The sequence below is a fragment of the Salvelinus fontinalis genome, chromosome 25, assembly GCF_029448725.1.
Source record: "Salvelinus fontinalis isolate EN_2023a chromosome 25, ASM2944872v1, whole genome shotgun sequence".
NCBI classification, from domain to species: Eukaryota; Metazoa; Chordata; class Actinopteri; order Salmoniformes; family Salmonidae; genus Salvelinus; species Salvelinus fontinalis.
Genome location: NC_074689.1, coordinates 27,280,736 through 27,302,252, shown reverse-complemented (window position 1 = coordinate 27,302,252; position 21,517 = coordinate 27,280,736). Strand labels below are relative to the sequence as shown.

The following is a 21,517-nucleotide window of genomic DNA, read 5'->3' as shown; positions in this document are numbered from 1 at the left end:
CCTCAACGTGTAGACATCTGCCATTTCAGTGGAGGGTTTTGAAAGTAAATTTATAGCTATTGTATATTGTCTTGATTATCTTCACGCTGGGCTGGAGCAAAAGCCTGCATGCCCTGCTTCCCTCCAGGATAATTTGCCTATCCCTGCTGTCATAGTGTGGCTTTCTTGACCTCTAGGTAGATTCATGTCTCCTCCTTGTTCTCCTGACCTCACCATTCCTCTCTGTCCTCTAGGTTGGTGTCTCCAGAAACTCCCCCCAAGAAGTTCCTAAACCTGGGCTCTAAGTTCCGATACAGCGGGAGAACCCAGGCCCAGACGCGACGAGCCAGCTCCCAGATCGTCCGTCCGGCACCCCGCTTCGAGCGCTCCACCAGCAAGCGCTACATCATGTCGCGCAGCCTGGACGGAGGTTCGTAGTTCCAGCATCATTTCTCTTAGGAATGAAAGACGATTGTGTCACATTTCTTCCCATAGAGTTTGTGTTGGAAAAGTTAGCCTGAAAGCATTGAGTGCGCCACCATAAAGCTAGGTACAGGACATCAACCAAAAACAACTCAACCTAAATGAACAAGAAAATCATGTTGTCCTTGTCCCCCTCTGTCTCTATGTCCAGCCTATTTTGAAGTCACTATATCTTGCTGTTGAATTGCTGCACTAGCTGTTGAATTCAGCTGATAGGGTATCAAGAGGGCAGTACATTTGACCATACAGCTCAGGCACCAATCAATTAATGAACCCATCTGTCATAATGGCCATACCACTGCACACATTGTGACATCTGTCAATCAATCACACTTGATTTGGTCTTCACAACCATTGACATTCACTCAGGTCCTCCCAGACCTGTCATGGGCTTACAAGTGCCACTGGCGTGAATAGGGAATTGGTATTTGGTATACTTTCCCTTGAAATTCCCTAGAACGATGCAACAATGCAACTTTATATTCTCCACAGAGCCATTTTGTTCACCGTTTGTCTTGAATGTGGCCGTTTCCTTGATAGCTTCACCATTTCCCAGTCTACATGAAAGCCTAAGAGAACCTCCCTAAGCAGCCGTGCTGTGAAGTCGCTAAAGCCTCAGTATGCCGCTCAGACTCATTACAGCTTGTAGCCGTTGTTTTATCCTCGCTGCTCTGCACTCACATCGCCTTTTCATCCCCTCAAAGTAGCCAGGGCTGTCCCCCTCTCCCTTGTCTTTATCAACCAGTCCCAGACCACAGGTAATGTCCTTTATTTTTCAGGCCAGCTCACAGAGGTAGCTGCAGTTAAATGGCTCATAGTGACAGCGGCTGTGTACGAAGAGGGAATGGATACTCGCCACAGGAATTTATCATTATAACCCCATTGTGTTATTTTGACATCTTCGCTCGGCAACGCACCCTCTGCTTTTGTTCTCCCCTGTCCTCACCCGTTCTCCCCTGTTCTCCCCTGTTCTCCCCAGTTCTCCCCTGGTCCCACCCGTTCTCCACTGTTCTCCCCTGTCCTCACCCGTTCTCCCCTGTTTTCCCCTGGTCCCACCCGTTCTCTCCTGTAACCCCATTTTCCCCTGGTCCCACCCGTTCTCCCCTGTTCTCCCCTGTCCTCACCCGTTCTCCCCCGTTCTCTCCTGTAACCCCGTTTTCCCCTGTTCTCCCCTATTGTCCCTGTTCTCCCCTGTAACCCCCTGTTCCTCCCTGTAACCCCCTGTTCCCCCCTGTAACCCCCTGTTCCTCCCTGTAACCCCCCGTTCTCCCCTGGTCCTACCCGTTCTCCCCCGTTCTCCCCTGTCCTCACCCGTTCTCCCCTGTTCTCCCCTGTCCTCACCCGTTCTCCCCTGTAACCCCCTGTTCTCCCCTGTCCTCCCCTGTTCTCCCCTGTCCTCACCCGTTCTCTCCTGTTCTCCCCTGTAACCCCCTGTTCTCCCCTGTCCTCACCCGTTCTCCCCTGGTCTCACCCGTTCTCCCCTGTTCTCCCCTGTTCTCCCCTGTCCTCACCCGTTCTCCCCTGTAACCCCCTGTTCTCCCCTGTCCTCACCCGTTCTCCCCTGTTCTCCCCTGTCCTCACCCGTTCTCCCCTGTTCTCCCCTGTCCTCACCCGTTCTCCCCTGTTCTCCCCTGTCCTCACCCGTTCTCCCCTGTTCTCCCCTGTAACCCCCTGTTCTCCCCCGTTCTCTCCTGTAACCCCATCTTCCCCTGGTCCCACCCGTTCTCCCCTGTTCTCCCCTGTCCTCACCCGTTCTCCCTGTTCCCCCCTGTAACCCCCTGTTCCTCCCTGTAACCCCCTGTTCCTCCCTGTAACCCCCTGTTCCTCCCTGTAACCCCCTGTTCCTCCCTGTAACCCCCTGTTCCTCCCTATAACCCCCTGTTCCTCCCTGTAACCCCCTGTTCCTCCCTATAACCCCCTGTAACCCCCTGTTCCTCCTTGTAACTCCCTGTTCTCCCCCATTCTCTCCTGTAACCCCCTGTTCCCCCCTGTAACCCCCTGCTCTCCCCCCATTCTCCCCTGTAACCCCCCATTCCCCCCTGTAACCCCCCATTCTCCCCTGTAAACCCCTGTAACCCCCTGCTCTCCTGCATTCTCCCCTGTAACCCCCTGTAACCCCCCATTCTCCCCTGTAAACCCCTGTAAACCCCCGTTCTCCCCTGTAAACCCCTGTAACCCCCCGTTCTCCCCTGTAAACCCCTGTAACCCCCTGTTCCCCTCTGTAACCCCCTGCTCTCCCCCATTCTCCCCTGTAACCCCCTGTAACCCCCCATTCTCCCCTGTAAACCCCTGTAACCCCCCATTCTCCCCTGTAAACCCCTGTAACCCCCCATTCTCCCCTGTAAACCCCTGTAACCCCCCATTCTCCCCTGTAAACCCCTGTAACCCCCCATTCTCCCCTGTAAACCCCTGTAACCCCCCATTCTCCCCTGTAAACCCCTGTAACCCCCCGTTCTCCCCTGTAAACCCCTGTAACCCCCCGTTCTCCCCTGTAAACCCCTGTAACCCCCCATTCTCCCCTGTAACCCCCTGTTCCTCCCTATAACCCCCTGTTCCACCCTGTAACCCCCTGTTCCTCCCTATAACCCCCTGTTCCTCCCTGTAACCCCCTGTTCCTCCCTGTAACCCCCTGTTCCCCCCTGTAACCCCCTGTTCCCCCCTGTAACCCCCTGTTCCTCCCTATAACCCCCTGTTCCTCCCTGTAACCCCCTGTTCCTCCCTGTAACCCCCTGTTCCCCCCTGTAACCCCCTGTTCTCCCCTGTAACCCCCTGTTCCTCCCTATAACCCCCTGTTCCTCCCTGTAACCCCCTGTTCCTCCCTATAACCCCCTGTTCCTCCCTGTAACCCCCGGTTCCCCCCTGTAACCCCCTGTTCCTCCCTATAACCCCCTGTTCCTCCCTGTAACCCCCTGTTCCTCCCTGTAACCCCCTGTTCCCCCCTATAACCCCCTGTTCCCCCCTGTAACCCCCTGTTCCTCCCTATAACCCCCTGTTCCTCCCTGTAACCCCCTGTTCCTCCCTGTAACCCCCTGTTCCTCCCTATAACCCCCTGTTCCTCCCTATAACCCCCTGTTCCTCCCTATAACCCCCTGTTCCTCCCTGTAACCCCCTGTTCCCCCCTATAACCCCCTGTTCCCCCCTGTAACCCCCTGTTCCTCCCTATAACCCCCTGTTCCTCCATGTAACCCCCTGTTCCTCCCTGTAACCCCCTGTTCCTCCCTATAACCCCCTGTTCCTCCCTATAACCCCCTGTTCCTCCCTATAACCCCCTGTTCCTCCCTGTAACCCCCTGTTCCTCCCTATAACCCCCTGTTCCTCCCCATTCTCCCCTGTTCCCACCCGTTCTCCCCTGTAACCCCGTGTTCTCCCCTGTAACTCCCTGTTCTTCCCCATTTTCCCCTGTAACCCCCTGTAACCCCCCATTCTCCCCTGTAACCCCCTGTTCTCCCCCATTCTCCCCTGTTCCCACTCGTTCTCCCCCATCCTCCCCTGTAACCCCCAGTTTCTCCCCTGTTCGGCCCCGTTCATTGATTAATTGGAGAATTTGTTTTTTCATTTTATTTATGCCCCCTCCAGAGCTCTGTGAGCCAGCTATCTTTGTCTTGATTGCCGGCGTGGGCCGTCACTATCGTATCAGAACTGTGGATGAAAACCGGTCCATTTGAATGTAAATGTTGTTGTAGGTGGCGTCTCCATCTGATGTCTCATCTCGGGGTGACGAGCTCTTTTGGCGGAATTTCACTAGCTAACTGATGTGGAAGAGAGACTCTGCCAATTGGGTGTGGTGCCAATTGAATATGAGCCTCCTCGGGGCCCGTATTAGATTCAGACTCGTCATTATCATTGGACCGAAAAGGCAACATTGATATTTATGTGTCAACTCCTCATTGATGGGAGCCAGTTCAGTGTCTGAAGGTTGGTTCTCCTCCCATCCAAAAGTGTATCCATCCTCTAGCACTGTAAGACTAAACTCCATCTCTTAGTCTGAGGCTTTCCATAACACTGTCAACCAGACACAACATACACATCCTTTAACATTCATGTATTCAAATCCATAGTCAATATTTCTACAGAATTATAATATAAACCAACAATATTCTCTCAAGTGCTCAGCTGACTCCCTAATGCTCAGATTTGAATAGTATTATGTCATCATGTTAATATTGAATTTCTATGCAATCCTCCTCAGCTTCGCAGAGTACACCCAAAAGGATTTCACCCAAAAGGAGTTCACCCAAAAGGAGTTCACCCAAAAGGAGTTCACCCAATAGGAGTTCACCCAATAGGAGTTCACCCAATAGAAGTTCACCCAATAGAAGTTCACCCAATAGGAGTTCACCCAATAGGAGTTCACCCAATAGGAGATCACCCAATAGGAGTTCACCCAAAAGGAGTTCACCCAAAAGGAATACCCCCCAGTCTGTATCCCCGAGAATTGAACCACCTGCTAGTTTTAACGGCGCTAAACCAACAGGTAGATATCATGCACTGTGTGTCTCTGTACGCGCTAACAGTAGATGTAGCCCCTGCTATCTATGCCTGCTAGTTAATTATCACATTTCTGCTTCTTCCCTTTTCCTATTTTTGAAGAGGGCCATTTTGTTTTGTATTTTGGGCCCTTGTTAGAGACTCCCCCCTCAGTGCTGACCAGGCTTGCATGCTCCCGTGCTGATTGGGGAGGGTCCCTGCCTAGCATGGGAATGCACCAATGGCCTTCGCTTTACAGCTGTTCACTTGCAGTTGTTTGTTTCCCAAAAAATATGGAGGAAACAAAAAACGCCTTGTTGTGTTAGCTTGGCCGCTATTGGCTAATGTGGGCCCGTATCTATAAGGAGACTTGACATTTACTCACTTTTTCTCCCAGCTCGTAACATCAAATCAAATCAAATTGTATTTGTCAAATACACATGGCTAGCAGATGTTAATGCGAGTGTAGCGAAATGCTTGTGCTTCTAGTTCCGACATTGCAGTAATAACGAACGAGTAATCTAACCTAACAATTCCACAACTAATACCTTATACACACAAGTGTAAAGGGATAAAGAATATGTACATAAAGATATATGAATGAGTGATGGTACAGAACGGCATAGGCAAGATGCAGTAGATGGTATCGAGGGTATGTAGGGTATGTAAACATAAAAGTGCATAGTTTAAAGTGGCTAGTGATACATGTATTACATAAAGATGGCAAGATGCAGGAGATGATATAGAGTACAGTATATACATATACATTATATTAAGTGGCATTGTTTAAAGTGGCTAGTGATACATTCATGCTCTGAGGACGCGGCTGGGGATGCCGTCTGGGCCTGCAGCCCTGCGAGGGTTAACACATTTAAATGTTTTACTCACGTCGGCTGCAGTGAAGGAGAGTCCGCAGGTTTTGGTAGTGGGCTGTGTCAGTGGCACTGTATTGTCCTCAAAGCGAGCAAAGAAGTTATTTAGTCTGTCTGGGAGCAAGACATCCTGGTCCGCGACGGGGCTGGTTTTCTTTTTATAATCCGTGATTGACTGTAGACCCTGCCACATACCTCTTGTGTCTGAGCCGCTGAATTGCAACTCTACTTTGTCTCTATACTGACGCTTAGCTTGTTTGATTGCCTTGCGGAGGGAATAGCTACACTGTTTGTATTCGGTCATGTTTCCGGCACCTTGTCGGGGTTAAAAGCAGTGGTTTGCGCTTTCAGTTTCACGCGAATGCTGCCATCAATCCACGTTTTCTGGTTTGGGAATGTTTTAATAGTTGTTGTGGGTACGACATCGCCGATGCACTTTCTAATGAACTCGCTCACCGAATCAGCGTTTTCGTCAATGTTGTTGTTGGACGCAATGCGGAACATATCCCAATCCACGGAATCCACGGAATTCTAAGTGATCAAAGCAGTCTTGAAGCGTGGAATCAGATTGGTCGGACCAGCGTTGAACAGACCTGAGTGCGGGAGCTTCTTGTTTTAGTTTCTGTCTGTAGGCTGGAAGCAACAAAATGGAGTCGTGGTCAGCTTTTCCGAAAGGAGAGCGGGGGAGGGCCTTATATGCGTCGCGAAAGTTAGAATAACAATGATCCAGGGTTTTACCAGCCCTGGTTGCACAATCGATATGCTGATAGAATTTAGGGAGTCTTGTTTTCAGATTAGCCTTGTTAAAATCCCCCGCTTCAATGAATGCAGCCTCAGGATATGTGGTTTCCAGTTTACATAGAGTCAAATAAAGTTTGTTCAGGGCCATCGATGTGTCTGCTTGGGGGGGAATATATACAGCTGCGATTATAATCGAAGAGAATTCCCTTGGTAGATAATGCGGTCGACATTTGATTGTGAGGAATTCTAAGTCAGGTGAGCAGAAGGACGTGAGTTCCTGTATGTTGTTATGATCACACCACGTCTTGTTAATCATAAGGCATACCCCCCCCGCCCCTCTTCTTACCAGAGAGATGCTTGTTTCTGTCGGCGCGATGCGTGAAGAAACCAGCTGGCTGCACCGACTCCGATAGCGTCTCTCGAGTGAGCCATGTTTCCGTGAAGCAAAGAACGTTACAATCTCTGATGTCTCTCTGGAATGTTACCCGTGCTCGGATTTCATCAACCTTATTGTCAAGAGACTGGACATTGGCGAGTAGTATGCTAGGGAGTGGTGCGCGATGTGCCCGTCTCCGGAGCCTGACCAGGAGACCGCTTCGTTTGCCCCTTTTACGGCGTCGCTTAGGGTCGCCGGCTGGGATCAGATCCATTGTATTGGGTGGAAGGCAAAACACTGGATCCGCTTCGGGAAAGTCATATTCCTGGTCGTAACGATGGTGAGTTGACGTTGCTCTTATATTCAGTAGTTCCTCCCGACTGTATGTAATAAAACCTAAGATTACCTGGGGTATCAATGTACCCCATGGAGTCAGAGTGCTTTCTGTGCTGTCACAGATGTAGGGAGATGGTACAAGTTAACCTAGATACAGTTAATATTGGTTAGGATATGTGTTTGTCTTGTCTGAATGATAGAATACAGTTTCTTAGCTGTGTTTGGTTCCACAACGGGGATGCAGTCCATTCTCTTATCTGTAACTGACTCATAGCAACGATGGAGCATCTTTTTATTTGTCAGTTAACAGCACATCCAATACCTTTGGATTTCCTGACTCGTTTAGACCCTGATGCAGTAGTTTTTTTATTGATATTTCAGTGTGTGAAAGGATCCTTTAACAAGTAGTTTGAGCCTTTGATTTCCAGTCAATGGGGAACATTCCAAAGCTGCGGTAAGTTAAAGAATGTTTATAAGGCCTGCGTATAGAGGAGCTTAAACATGACAGGTTATCAGGGATTTAGCATTTCAGTCCAAGAAGATGTAAATAGAGAGCATTTATGATGAGAGTAGTCAACCAATCAGAAAAACCTCTGCATGGAAACTGATAGCAAATCAGAAAACCCCTTTTCTCCTCATAAATGTGGACCCTGGTATTTCACTAGTTGCTTACTGTTTAACCTGAAACTCTTGATGATATTGTTGTATAATATCATACTGCTGATAAGATGCTATGAGCAGCTACACTACATGATCTATATAAGTCTAAAGTATGTGGACACCTGCTCATCAAACATCTCATTCCAAAATCATGGGCATTAATATGGAGTTGTTCCACCCTTTGCTGACAGAACGGCCGCCACTCTTCTGGGAAGGCTTTCCACTAGATGTTGGAACATTGCTGCTGCAGGGACTTGCTTCCATTCAGCCACGAGCATTAGTGAGGCCGGCAACTGATGTTGGGCGATTAGGCCTGGCTAGCAGTTGGCGTTCCAATTTATCTCAAAGGTGTTTGATGAGGTTGAGGTCAGGGCTCTGTGCAGGCCAGTCAAATTCTTCCACACCGATCTCGACAATTATTTCTGTATGGACCTCGCTTGGTGCGCGGGGAATTGTCATGCTGAAACAGGAAAGGGCCTTCCCCAAACTGTTGCCACAAAGTTGGAAGCACATAATTGTCTAGAATGTCATTGTATGCTGTGGTGGTGTCCACATACTTTTGTATATGAAATGCTCAGGGCTAGCTTTGTCATTTCAAACCACACAATGGTTTCAGAATATTGCTTTAATTACAGATCATATCTGATAGAAAAGCTCTGATGTTGATAATATGTTATTATTTGTTATTATCAACAAGAATGGGATTTAATATCTCCTGTATCTCCTGAATCAATGGCTGTGATGACTATGCTGATACAGACTGTAGCTCATTAGCATTACCTCTCCAACCCGCTGACCTGCAATATTGCCTCCGTTAAAGGAAAATGACAATTCCCTAAATGGAAAATGATCTGTGTGTGTATGTGTCTGTGGGTATGTGCGTGCTTGTGTCCGTGCGTGTGCGTGCATGTGCGTCTATGTGCATGCTTCAGAGATGGGCTCGGACCTATACGGAAGGGCGAAGGGCATCGCCATGAGCGACCTCATCACCACCGTGACACCGGAGAAAAAGGTGGAGGAGAGGAAGGCGGAGGAAGAGGTGGAAGTGGAGGTGGAAGTAGAGGTGGAAGTAGAGGTGGAGGAGGTGGAGGAGGTGGAGGAGGAGGATGAGACCACGAAAGCCACCGAGATCTCTCTACCAAGTCCAACCTCTCCCATTCGACACGACACCAAGGTATAGTTCTCCACACCCAATCAAATATCTCTGTCCTTTGCCCACCCCCGAGAGCATTCTATAATACCTTCCTCTGAGTACCCAGATTCCACTCTGAAAATGACAGCTGTTTATTGCCGGAGCCAAGAGTAGAAAGTAGCTAGCGCCAGCCAGAGCTATTCTGCCAGACAGACTAGAGCCAGATGGCCTTTCTCCTTCCAGGGTAGCAAAGTAGCACAAATCTCATTGTCTGGGGATGCCGCCCCGTGCTTTCACGCTCTGCCACTCTCTCTATCAGGTAGGCAGGTCCCTGATAAGTCACTAATGGAGAACTGACCTGAACCTTCAATACTCTGGCAGAGGTGCAACTTCAGATCAGTGCCAGAACACTCAGCGAAAGGCAGGGCCAGACTATTTGAAATGTAGAAATAAAAATGGCTTTTTTTAGTGAACAAATTGATGACAAGGCGCTTAACCTGAATGAACTTTGGCAGATGTAATGTCTGTACTTACTAGTTACCTAGGATAAGGGTTCTTAGTAGAATCCAAAGGTCAAACTACTAACGTTAATTGCATTCGTGATGAACATTTATAAGGCGGGAGAGTGACCTCAAGCTGGTGGAGTCATCTGTAATGTAGTTTAATGATATTATGTTGGCATAGGTCATCTGAATATGTTTTAATGCATTTCCTGTTGGGTTTTTTTTTACCCCGAAAACAGTTTACTGTCACTACTTTGTTCAACCACTTTTCCTAATAGCTAATGTTTAGGTAAATATGAGTTCTGGGAAATGCTATACTCAGCTGTTAGCCACGGTTCTCTTTCTCCTCATGCTGTTGTGTTACTACTTAACAGACTGAACTGACTGACACTGGTGTCGATGGTGAACTGACAGCCACGGAGGTTTGTAACATGGGTAGTCACTAGTCACCTCAACTCTCATCTCTTGTAGAAATCTTACGTTCTTTGGTTTCACATTTCTATTTCAACAATATCTGATGTTATTTGATAGTTCCTCTCGTAAGCTATAACGTGTGTTGTATTCCGGTTTTGATATCAAATTCCCTCTCTGTGCTTCCCATGCTGCCAGTCGGACCAGGAGGATGAGTCCGAGTTAAAGACACAGGTATACTAACTAAAGTATGGCACCTTAACAGACATTACCACTCATTTTATCCACAGCTGGTCAAACGACCATTTCACCCACAACCTGTGAACCTGGGATTCAAAATCACTGAAGGCTGCACAATCAACAGCTGCAATCTACGAGGAGATATAGATTTGACATGTAATAAAATCTAACGGACTGTCATTTTCTTTCCAGAACAATCTCATAAGATGAATAAAGCGGGAGAATGTGTTTGTCAGACATAGTGTGCTGATGTTAGAGGTTGGTATTGTATGGAACAGCAGGCTAGTGCATGGTGGGGACTTTTGCTCAAGGACTTGGTTTGGACAGTAACAGTGGAATGACCATTTTTTATGTCATCAACATGAGGGGTTTGTAACAGGTAGTTGTTATAACAGACAGCATGAGGGGTTTGTAACAGGTAGTTGTTATAACAGACAACATGAGGGGTTTGTAACAGGTAGTTATAACAGACAGCATGAGGGGTTTGTAACAGGTAGTTGTTATAACAGACAGCATGAGGGGTTTGTAACAGGTAGTTATAACAGACAGCATGAGGGGTTTGTAACAGGTAGTTGTTATAACAGACAACATGAGGGGTTTGTAACAGGTAGTTGTTATAACAGACAACATGAGGGGTTTGTAACAGGTAGTTATAACAGACAGCATTAGGGGTTTGTAACAGGTAGTTGTTATAACAGACAGCATGAGGGGTTTGTAACAGGTAGTTGTTATAACAGACAACATGAGGGGTTTGTAACAGGTAGTTGTTATAACAGACAACATGAGGGGTTTGTAACAGGTAGTTGTTATAACAGACAACATGAGGGGTTTGTAACAGGTAGTTGTTATAACAGAAAACATGAGGGGTTTGTAACAGGTAGTTATAACAGACAGCATGAGGGGTTTGTAACAGGTAGTTGTTATAACAGACAGCATGAGGGTTTGTAACAGGTAGTTGTTATAACAGACAGCATGAGGGGTTTGTAACAGGTAGTTATAACAGACAACATGAGGGGTTTGTAACAGGTAGTTGTTATAACAGACAGCATGAGGGTTTGTAACAGGTAGTTGTTATAACAGACAGCATGAGGGGTTTGTAACAGGTAGTTATAACAGACAGCATGAGGGGTTTGTAACAGGTAGTTGTTATAACAGACAGCATGAGGGTTTGTAACAGGTAGTTATAACAGACAACATGAGGGGTTTGTAACAGGTAGTTGTTATAACAGACAGCATGAGGGTTTGTAACAGGCAGCTGTTATAACAGAAAACATGAGGGGTTTGTAACAGGTAGTTGTTATAACAGACAGCATGAGGGGTTTGTAACAGGTAGTTATAACAGACAGCATGAGGGGTTTGTAACAGGTAGTTGTTATAACAGACAGCATGAGGGGTTTGTAACAGGTAGTTGTTATAACAGACAACATGAGGGGTTTGTAACAGGTAGTTATAACAGACAACATGAGGGGTTTGTAACAGGTAGTTGTTATAACAGACAGCATGAGGGGTTTGTAACAGGTGGTTGTTATAACAGACAGCATGAGGGTTTGTAACAGGTAGTTGTTATAACAGACAGCATGAGGGGTTTGTAACAGGTGGTTATAACAGACAACATGAGGGGTTTGTAACAGGTAGTTGTTATAACAGACAGCATGAGGGGTTTGTAACAGGTAGTTGTTATAACAGACAGCATGAGGGGTTTGTAACAGGTAGTTATAACAGACAGCATGAGGGGTTTGTAACAGGTAGTTATAACAGACAGCATGAGGGTTTGTAACAGGTAGTTGTTATAACAGACAACATGAGGGGTTTGTAACAGGTAGTTGTTATAACAGACAACATGAGGGGTTTGTAACAGGTAGTTGTTATAACAGACAACATGAGGGGTTTGTAACAGGTAGTTGTTATAACAGAAAACATGAGGGGTTTGTAACAGGTAGTTATAACAGACAGCATGAGGGTTTGTAACAGGTAGTTGTTATAACAGACAACATGAGGGGTTTGTAACAGGTAGTTATAACAGACAACATGAGGGGTTTGTAACAGGTAGTTGTTATAACAGAAAACATGAGGGGTTTGTAACAGGTAGTTGTTATAACAGACAGCATGAGGATTTGTAACAGGTAGTTATAACAGACAGCATGAGGGGTTTGTAACAGGTAGTTTTTACTAATGATGATAACATATTGTTTTAAACTAATGTTGTCTGATGTTTAATCACTAACATGCTTACTTTTATTTGGGGATTTTGTTTTATTGACGTAATACATACTGTATTAACAGCATATGCCAGGTGGAAGTTATTGCTACATAGAGAGTAAGAGGATGTTGAGTTCTATTGATATCTATGAATGCTTCCTTAAAAAGGGGCAAATCCTGACTTCCATTTAGTCATGCATTGATGTCAATGGGAGACTAAGTGAAAATGTTACTTAAGTGAAAGTTAGGATTCGCCACAAAATGCAGATAATTCATTAGAAAAGAGAGTCCTGTTTCGGATAGATTATGACATTATATATTCAGCTCATTATACTGCAGCTGTGAACATAATACAAACATGCATCAAAGTAATGAACATTACATTTGTCAATCTGTCACCACGGTGATACTTAGCCATGCTACTTGAATAGCAGCACACAAGCTGCTCTCCCAAAGATTCAGATGTGTAATTTGTCTCACAAAACACAGTTGATTTTCTATTGCATTCACTCTCTCATTCATTTGTTGGTTTTTAGCTTGCGCTTTAGCGTCCAGTGGCATTCTTGTTTTCCATGGATTTTTATTTTCAGTATTTTTTTAAATTCATGGACATAAAACATATTGCACAATCTTAAACAACATAACACAACACTGCTATATTGACTTGACATCCATACACATGTAACATCTAAACTCTAACGGTAACTAACCCTAATGGTAACTAACCCTAACGGTAACTAACCCTAACAGTTACTAACCCTAACGGTAACTAACCCTAACGGTAACTAACCTTAACGTTTACTAACCCTAACTGTAACTAACCCTAACGTTTACTAACCCTAACGGTAACTAATCCTAGCGGTAACTAACCCTAACGGTAACTAACCCTAACAGTAACTAATCCTAACAGTAACTAACCCTAACAGTAACTAACCCTAACGGTCACTAACCCTAACGGTCACTAACCCTAACGGTCACTAACCCTGACAGTAACTAACCCTAACAGTAACTAACCCTAACGGTTACTAACCCTGACAGTAACTAACCCTAACGGTCACTAACCCTAACGGTCACTAACCCTAACGGTCGCTAACCCTAACGGTCGCTAACCCTAACGGTCACTAACCCTAACGGTCACTAACCCTAACGGTCACTAACCCTAACGGTCACTAACCCTAACGGTCACTAACCCTAACGGTCACTAACCCTGACAGTAACTAACCCTAACAGTAACTAACCCTAACAGTAACTAACCCTAACAGTAACTAACCCTAACGGTTACTAACCCTAACGCTTACTAACCCTAACGGTAACTAACCCTAACGTTTACTAATCCTAACAGTAACTAACCCTAACGTTTACTAATCCTAACAGTAACTAACCCTAACAGTAACTAACCCTAACAGTAACTAACCCTAACGGTTACTAACCCTAACGGTAACTAACCCTAACGTTTACTAATCCTAACAGTAACTAACCCTAACGTTTACTAACCCTAACAGTAACTAACCCTAACGGTAACTAATCCTAACAGTAACTAACCCTAACGGTAACTAACCCTAACAGTAACTAACCCTAACGTTTACTAATCCTAACAGTAACTAACCCTAACAGTAACTAACCCTAACGGTTACTAACCCTAACGGTAACTAACCCTAACGGTCACTAACCCTAACGGTCACTAACCCTAACGGTCACTAACCCTGACAGTAACTAACCCTAACGGTTACTAACCCCAACGGTTACTAACCCTAACGGTCACTAACCCTAACGGTCACTAACCCTAACGGTCACTAACCCTAACGGTCACTAACCCTAACGGTTACTAACCCTAACGGTTACTAACCCTAACAGTAACGGTCACTAACCCTAACGGTCACTAACCCTAACGGTCACTAACCCTAACGGTCACTAACCCTAACGGTCACTAACCCTGACAGTAACTAACCCTGACAGTAACTAACCCTAACTAACCCTAACGGTTACTAACCCTAACGGTTACTAACCCTAACGGTTACTAACCCTAACAGTAACTAACCCTAACAGTAACTAACCCTAACAGTAACTAACCCTAACGGTAACTAACCCTAACGGTAACTAACCCTAACGGTAACTAATCCTAACGGTAACTAATCCTAACAGTAACTAACCCTAACAGTAACTAACCCTAACAGTAACTAACCCTAACAGTAACTAACCCTAACAGTAACAGTAGTGTATCATTATCAGTAAGATGACGTCTCTTCCTGCTCCTCAGGACACAGTGGGCACGCCGGAGGAGCTGTTGAAACACACGACCAACATCAGTGAGCTCAAGAGGTCGTTCCTGGAGACGGGCGCCGACTCGGCTGGCCTTACCGAATGGGAGAAGAGGCTGTCATCGTCCCCCCTGCGCTCGCCGCGCCTTGACGAGGCCCCCATGATCGAACCCCTGGAACTCGACGAGGTACCGGTAAGTTCACTGTTAAATCAGAGAGGGACTGAATGGAGAGAGAGAGAGAGAGAGAGACATCCACGTACCTTGTAGAGACCTCTCCATTTTTTATAAAACATTTAGTAGAACCTCACTGGGTGGAAACATCAACATTAGAAATCTAGTGGCATCTAATCCAGTGGTGGCCAGTGTGCAGGTGTCACGATCGTCTTCTTTAGAGAATGTGGACCAAGGCGCAGCGTGTGCAAAATACATCTTCTCTTTATTTTGAAGATGAACACGAAACGAAACACTTATACAAACTATACAAAAACAACTGTAACGGGTGTCGTAATCCTCCTCCTCAAACGAGGAGAGGAGAGAAGGATCAAAAGACCAAAATGCAGCGGGTTGTGAATACATAATGAATTTTAATAAACAAGACGAAACTAAACACACGAAGAACACTTGATACTTTACAAAACAACAAAATGAAGTAAACAGACCTGGACACGAACTTACATACAACGTGAAGAACGCACGAACAGGAACAGACTACAAATACCTAACGACAATGAAACAGTCCCGTATGGTGCGCACATACACTGACACGGAAGACAATCACCCACAAACAAACAGTGAGAACACCCTACCTTAATATGACTCTCAATTAGAGGAAAACGCAAAACACCTGCCTCTAATTAAGAGCCATACTAGGCAATCCAAAACCAACATAGAAACAGAAAACATAGACTGCCCACCCAAAACTCACGCCCTGACCATCACACACATACAAAACAACAGAAAACAGGTCAGGAACGTGACAACAACAAACAACCGTGAAGCTACAAACGAAAGTGCACACACACACAAGCTACTTACGTTCAACATAGACAATTCCCCACAAACAGCTAAAGCCTATGGTTGCCTTAAATATGGCTCCGCCCTCCAAATTAACCCCACTGGACTAAGGGGCAGCACCGGACTAAGGGGCAGCACCGGACTAAGGGGCAGCAATAACCAGCTGTCTCTAATTGAGACCCAATTCAGGCAACCATAGACTTTCCTAGATACCTACACTCAACCATAGACACAGCTAGACTTCTATACTAAACATAAACCCGACTACTCTAATAAACCCCCTAAACTTTACAACCACCCTAGACACTACAAAAAACACATACATTCCCCATGTCACACCCTGACCTAACTAAAATAATTAAGAAAACAAAGAATACTAAGGCCAGGGCGTGACATAACCCCCCCCCTTAAGGTGCGAACTCCGGGCGCACCAGCACACAGTCTAGGGGAGGGTCTGGGTGGGCTTCCGTCCACGGCGGCGGCTCCGGCACTGGTCGTGGTCCCCACCCTAGTCACTACCCGCTTTCGTATCCTCCTCCAAATGACCACCCTCCAAATTAACCCCACTGGACTAAGGGGCAGCACCGGACTAAGGGGCAGCACCGGACTAAGGGGCAGCACCGGACTAAGGGGCAGCACCGGGATAAGGGGCAGCACCGGGATAAGGGGCAGCACCGGGATAAGGGGCAGCACCGGGATAAGGGGCAGCACCGGGATAAGGGGCAGCACCGGGATAAGGGGCAGCACCAGGATAAGAGGCAGCTCCGGACTGAGGGACGGCAGCTCCGCACTGAGGGACAACACTGGGCTGGCTGGCGGATCCTGGCTGGCTGGCGGATCCTGGCTGGCTGGCTCTGGCGGATCCTGGCTGGATGACGGCTCTGGCTGGTCATGGCTGGATGACGGCTCTGGCTGGTCATGGCTGGATGACGGCTCTGGCTGGTCATGGCTGGATGACGGCTCTGGCTGGTCATGGCTGGATGACGGCTCTGGCTGGTCATGGCTGGATGACGGCTCTGGCTGGTCATGGCTGGATGACGGCTCTGGCTGGTCATGGCTGGATGACGGCTCTGGCTGGTCATGGCTGAATGACGGCTCTGGCTGGTCATGGCTGGATGACGGCTCTGGCTGGTCATGGCTCGCTGACGGCTCTGGCTGGTCAGGTCTGGCGGAAGGCTCTGGCTGATCCGGTCTGGCGGAAGGCTCTGGCTGATCCGGTCTGGCGGAAGGCTCTGGCTGATCCGGTCTGGCGGAAGGCTCTGGCGGCTCCTGTCTGGCGGAAGGCTCTGGCGGCTCCTGTCTGGCGGAAGGCTCTGGCGGCTCCTGTCTGGCGGACGGCTCTGGCGGCTCCTGTCTGGCGGACGGCTCTGTAGGCTCATGGCAGACGGGCGGCTTTGCAGGCTCAATACAGACGGGCGGCTTTGAAGGCTCAATACAGACGGGCAGTTCATGCGGCGCTTGGCAGACGGGCAGTTCATGCGCCGTTGGGCAGACGGGCAGTTCAGGCGCCGCTTGGCAGACGGGCAGTTCAGGCGCCGCTTGGCAGGCGGGCAGTTCAGGCGCCGCTTGGCAGGCGGGCAGTTCAGGCGCCGCTTGGCAGGCGGGCAGTTCAGGCGCCGCTTGGCAGGCGGGCAGTTCAGGCGCCGTTGGGCAGACGGCAGACTCTGGCCGGCTGAGACGCACTGTAGGCCTGGTGCGTGGTGCCGGAACTGGAGGTACCGGGCTAAGGACACGCACCTTCAGGCTAGTGCGGGGAACAACAACAGGGCACACTGGACTCTCAAGGCATACTATAGGCCTGATGTGTGATACCGGCACTGGTGGTACCGAGCTGAGGGCACGCACAACAGGGCGAATACGGGGAGAAGGAACAGTGCATACAGGGCTCTGGAGACGCACATGAGGCTTGGTGCGTGGTACCGGAACTGGTGGTACCGGACTGGAGACACGCACCTCAAGGCTAGTGTGGGGAGCAGGGACAGGGCACACTGAGTTCTCAAGGCGCACTATAGGACTGGTGCGTGGTACCGGAACTGGTGGTACCGGGCTGAGGGCACGCACCTCAGGACGAGTGCGGGGAGAAGGATCCGTGCGTACAGGGCTCTGGAGACGCACAGGAGGCTTGGTGCGTGGTGCCGGGACTGGAGGCACTGGGCTGGAGACACGCACCACAGGGAGAGTGCGTGAAGGAGGAACAGGGCTCTGGAGACGCACTGGAAGCCTGGTGCGTGGTGTCAGCACTGGTGGTACTGGGCTGGGAAAACACACCACAGGGCTAGTGCGAGGAGCAGTAACAAGACGTACAGGACTCTGGAGACGCACAGGAGGCTTTGTGCGTGCTGTAGGCACTATCTTAACCAGACGGCTAGCACGCTCCTCAGGACGAGTATGGAGAGCTGTTCCCGGTGACATTAAGTCACCAACACGTTCATTCGGACGGATGCCGTGCCTCATGCACCAAACCAATACATCCCTCATAACTCTCTCCTCTAATTTCTCCATTAACTCCTTTACTGTCTCTGCGTCACTCTCCTCCAAATCCGCCCTCACCGGCTCCTTACGGTAAACAGGAGGAGTTGGCTCACGTCTCCCGACTGACCCAACTAAACTACCCGAGAGCCCCCCCCCCCAAGAAATGTTTGGGTTTGACTTACGGGCTTCCAGCCTTGTTTCCGTGCTGCCTCCTCATATCGCCGCCTCTCTTCTTTCGCTGCCTCCAGCTCAGCTTTAGGGCGGCGATATTCTCCTGGTTGAACCCAGGGTCCCTTTCCATCCAATATTTCCCCCCATGTCCATGAGTCCTGGTTACTTTGCCGCTGTTGTTGGTTCCGCTCACGCTGCTTGATCCATGGTTGGTGGGGAATTCTGTCACGATCGTCTTCTTTAGAGAATGTGGACCAAGGCGCAGCGTGTGCAAAATACATCTTCTCTTTATTTTGAAGATGAACACGAAACGAAACACTTATACAATCTATACAAAAACAACAAACAACCGTGAAGCTACAAACGAAAGTGCACACACACACAAGCTACTTACGTTCAACATAGACAATTCCCCACAAACAGCTAAAGCCTATGGTTGCCTTAAATATGGCTCCCAATCAGAGACAACAATAACCAGCTGTCTCTAATTGAGACCCAATTCAGGCAACCATAGACTTTCCTAGATACCTACACTCAACCATAGACACAGCTAGACTTCTATACTAAACATGAACCCAACTACTCTAATAAACCCCCTAAACTTTACAACCACCCTAGACACTACAAAAAACACATACATTCCCCATGTCACACCCTGACCTAACTAAAATAATTAAGAAAACAAAGAATACTAAGGCCAGGGCGTGACAGCAGGTTTTTGTTCCATTCCTGCTCTAACACCTGATTCTACTAATCAGCTGCTCATTAGCTCCTTGATAAGCTGAATCAGGTTAGAAAACCTGCTGGATGTACATACACAACCCTGATCTAAAGAGAAATAACATATTCACTTTTGAGGCTATGATTTGAAGGTTGAGATGTGTCTGCTACAGTGTGAGAAGGTTAAGATGTGTCTGCTACAGTGTGAGCTCAGGTTGAGATGTGTCTGCTACAGTGTGAGAAGGTTGAGATGTGTCTGCTACAGTGTGAGCTCAGGTTGAGATGTGTCTGCTACAGTGTGAGCTCAGGTTGAGATGTGTCTGCTACAGTGTGAGCTCAGGTTGAGATGTGTCTGCTACAGTGTGAGCTCAGGTTGAGATGTGTCTGCTACAGTGTGAGCTCAGGTTGAGATGTGTCTGCTACAGTGTGAGAAGGTTGAGATGTGTCTGCTACAGTGTGAGCTCAGGTTGAGATGTGTCTGCTACAGTGTGAGAAGGTTGAGATGTGTCTGCTACAGTGTGAGCTCAGGTTGAGATGTGTCTGCTACAGTGTGAGCTCAGGTTGTTTAGGGGGAAAGAGATGAATGAGATCCTTCCTCTCCATGTCAAGTCTCTGGAGACTGGGGCCTCTACCGCCTCCCTTTGAAAATCTGCTCAATAATCCATGCAGGTGGAGGACGGTGCTTAACAGCCAGCTACTGGAGATAGAAGAACAGCTGTTATGAAAGAACCGCTGCCTCATTATAACATTTGACACCTACCTTTCTTTTCCAGTGCTGTTTTCAAATAGTTACCAAGCATCAACCTGTTTTTCAATGGAAGTTAAGCCACGGTAAAAGGAGGTGTTTCCGATGCGGCTCCTTGACGAAGCCAAAAAGTGTAAGCAACATTATCCAACCATTGAAGCCAAAAGTAGATAAAAGGAGCAAGCGTTGAAAGGAGCAGGGGACAATTAACAGTGGGACATCAGAATAGGGCTGGATTGATTTGTAGCAGCCTGGCCAGTGAACGAGTAATAAATCCTTGAGCTGTAACCTTGCCAAACGGAGGTGGGAGAGAGAGACAGAAGGAAGCCATTGGAAACATCCTTCTCGACTAAGCATTTTAGTGCACTAAGATATATATATATGGAGAAGCATGCGGGGACTTCAAAAGAGAGGAAGGATTAGGGAGAAGAAACCCTGCTCCCCTCTGCATGGTGTGTGTGTGTGTGTGTGTGTGTGTGTGTGTGTGTGTGTGTGTGTGTGTGTGTGTGTGTGTGTGTGTGTGTGTGTGTGTGTGTGTGTGTGTGTGTGTGTGTGTGTGTGTGTGTGTGTGTGTGTGTGTGTGTGTGTGTGTGTGTGTGTGTGTGTGTGGGAACATCAAGCAGTCGGGAGAATGGCATTGATGACGTAACCAGGGAAAGGAGATATTTTATTCATTAATGTAGCAGCAACAACGGCGTATTCAGTATTTATTTTTATGACTGTTGGGATGTGGTTAAATTAAGTGTGGAAAGGAGACAGTTTACCACTCAGCCGAGTCTTGCTACCTTGTTTCATTCTTTATTTGTGAGCTACTGGAAGAAGAGGGACTGTGTGGGTCTGCACTCTGTAGAGAATGTCTCATAAATTCAGACCCATATGTCCGATATCAACGCCATGTTGTGACTACGTTTGGAGAGATACTATAGTCCTGTAGTCACACGCTGGTGAAATCTCAGATCACACACACTCTTATCCAACACAATGAGTAAATATCACACACACTCTTATCCAACACAATGAGTAAATATCACACACACTCTTATCCAACACAATGAGTAAATATCACACACACTCTTATCAAACACAATGAGTAAATATCACACACACTCTTATCCAACACAATGAGTAAATATCACACACACTCTTATCAAACACAATGAGTAAATATCACACACACTCTTATCCAACACAATGAGTAAATATCACACACAATCTTATCAAACACAATGAGTAAATATCACACACACTCTTATCAAACACAATGAGTAAATATCACACACACTCTGTAATGAGTAATGGTGCCAGCAATAGGATGCAGACCACACACACACGCACACCTCAAAGCTACTTTCAATTCTATTTAATTCATGCTGTTAGTTTGTTTCCCTTTTTTCTTTTTCTTTTCCATTCATGTAGAGCCAAGAGGATGAGGGAGAGGATGAGAGAGAGAGAGCCATGGCTGCAGGCGGTAGCGTTGAGGAGGACATCAAGAACAGCCCTGTGGATACTAAGACTACTGTGGTAGGTAGCCAAGCTGTCACTACATACAAGTATCTGCTGGTTCAGGTATCTCAGTGTGATTAGAAAACCTTAATCTCTGCTGCTTGGCTAGATTAGAGCCAGCTACTCCAATGTATTATTGACGAGTCTTACACATTTAACCTATGATCCATTTGGGTGTGTAGGACTAGATTCCTATCCAGCAAACCAACATTTAATTAGTTCTGTGACAGTTC

General features: G+C 47.4%; 1 protein-coding gene across 14 annotated transcripts in view; it reads left to right on the top strand.

Moving 5' to 3' along the window:
- The window catches only part of LOC129823057 (protein 4.1-like), a 107,803-nt gene that overhangs the window by 62,719 nt on the left and 23,567 nt on the right, over window positions 1–21,517 (top strand). For 11 of the 14 annotated variants that reach the window (XM_055881756.1, XM_055881743.1, XM_055881750.1 and 8 more), the window contains 7 exons: window positions 234–409; window positions 4,652–4,936; window positions 8,847–9,088; window positions 9,924–9,971; window positions 10,159–10,194; window positions 14,657–14,851; window positions 21,198–21,302. In XM_055881756.1, coding sequence (XP_055737731.1) covers window positions 234–409; window positions 4,652–4,936; window positions 8,847–9,088; window positions 9,924–9,971; window positions 10,159–10,194; window positions 14,657–14,851; window positions 21,198–21,302 — 1,087 coding nt within the window. The remainder of the gene's footprint in view (window positions 1–233; window positions 410–4,651; window positions 4,937–8,846; window positions 9,089–9,923; window positions 9,972–10,158; window positions 10,195–14,656; window positions 14,852–21,197; window positions 21,303–21,517) is intronic. The other 3 variants (XM_055881752.1, XM_055881753.1, XM_055881749.1) reach the window with 2 other exon arrangements.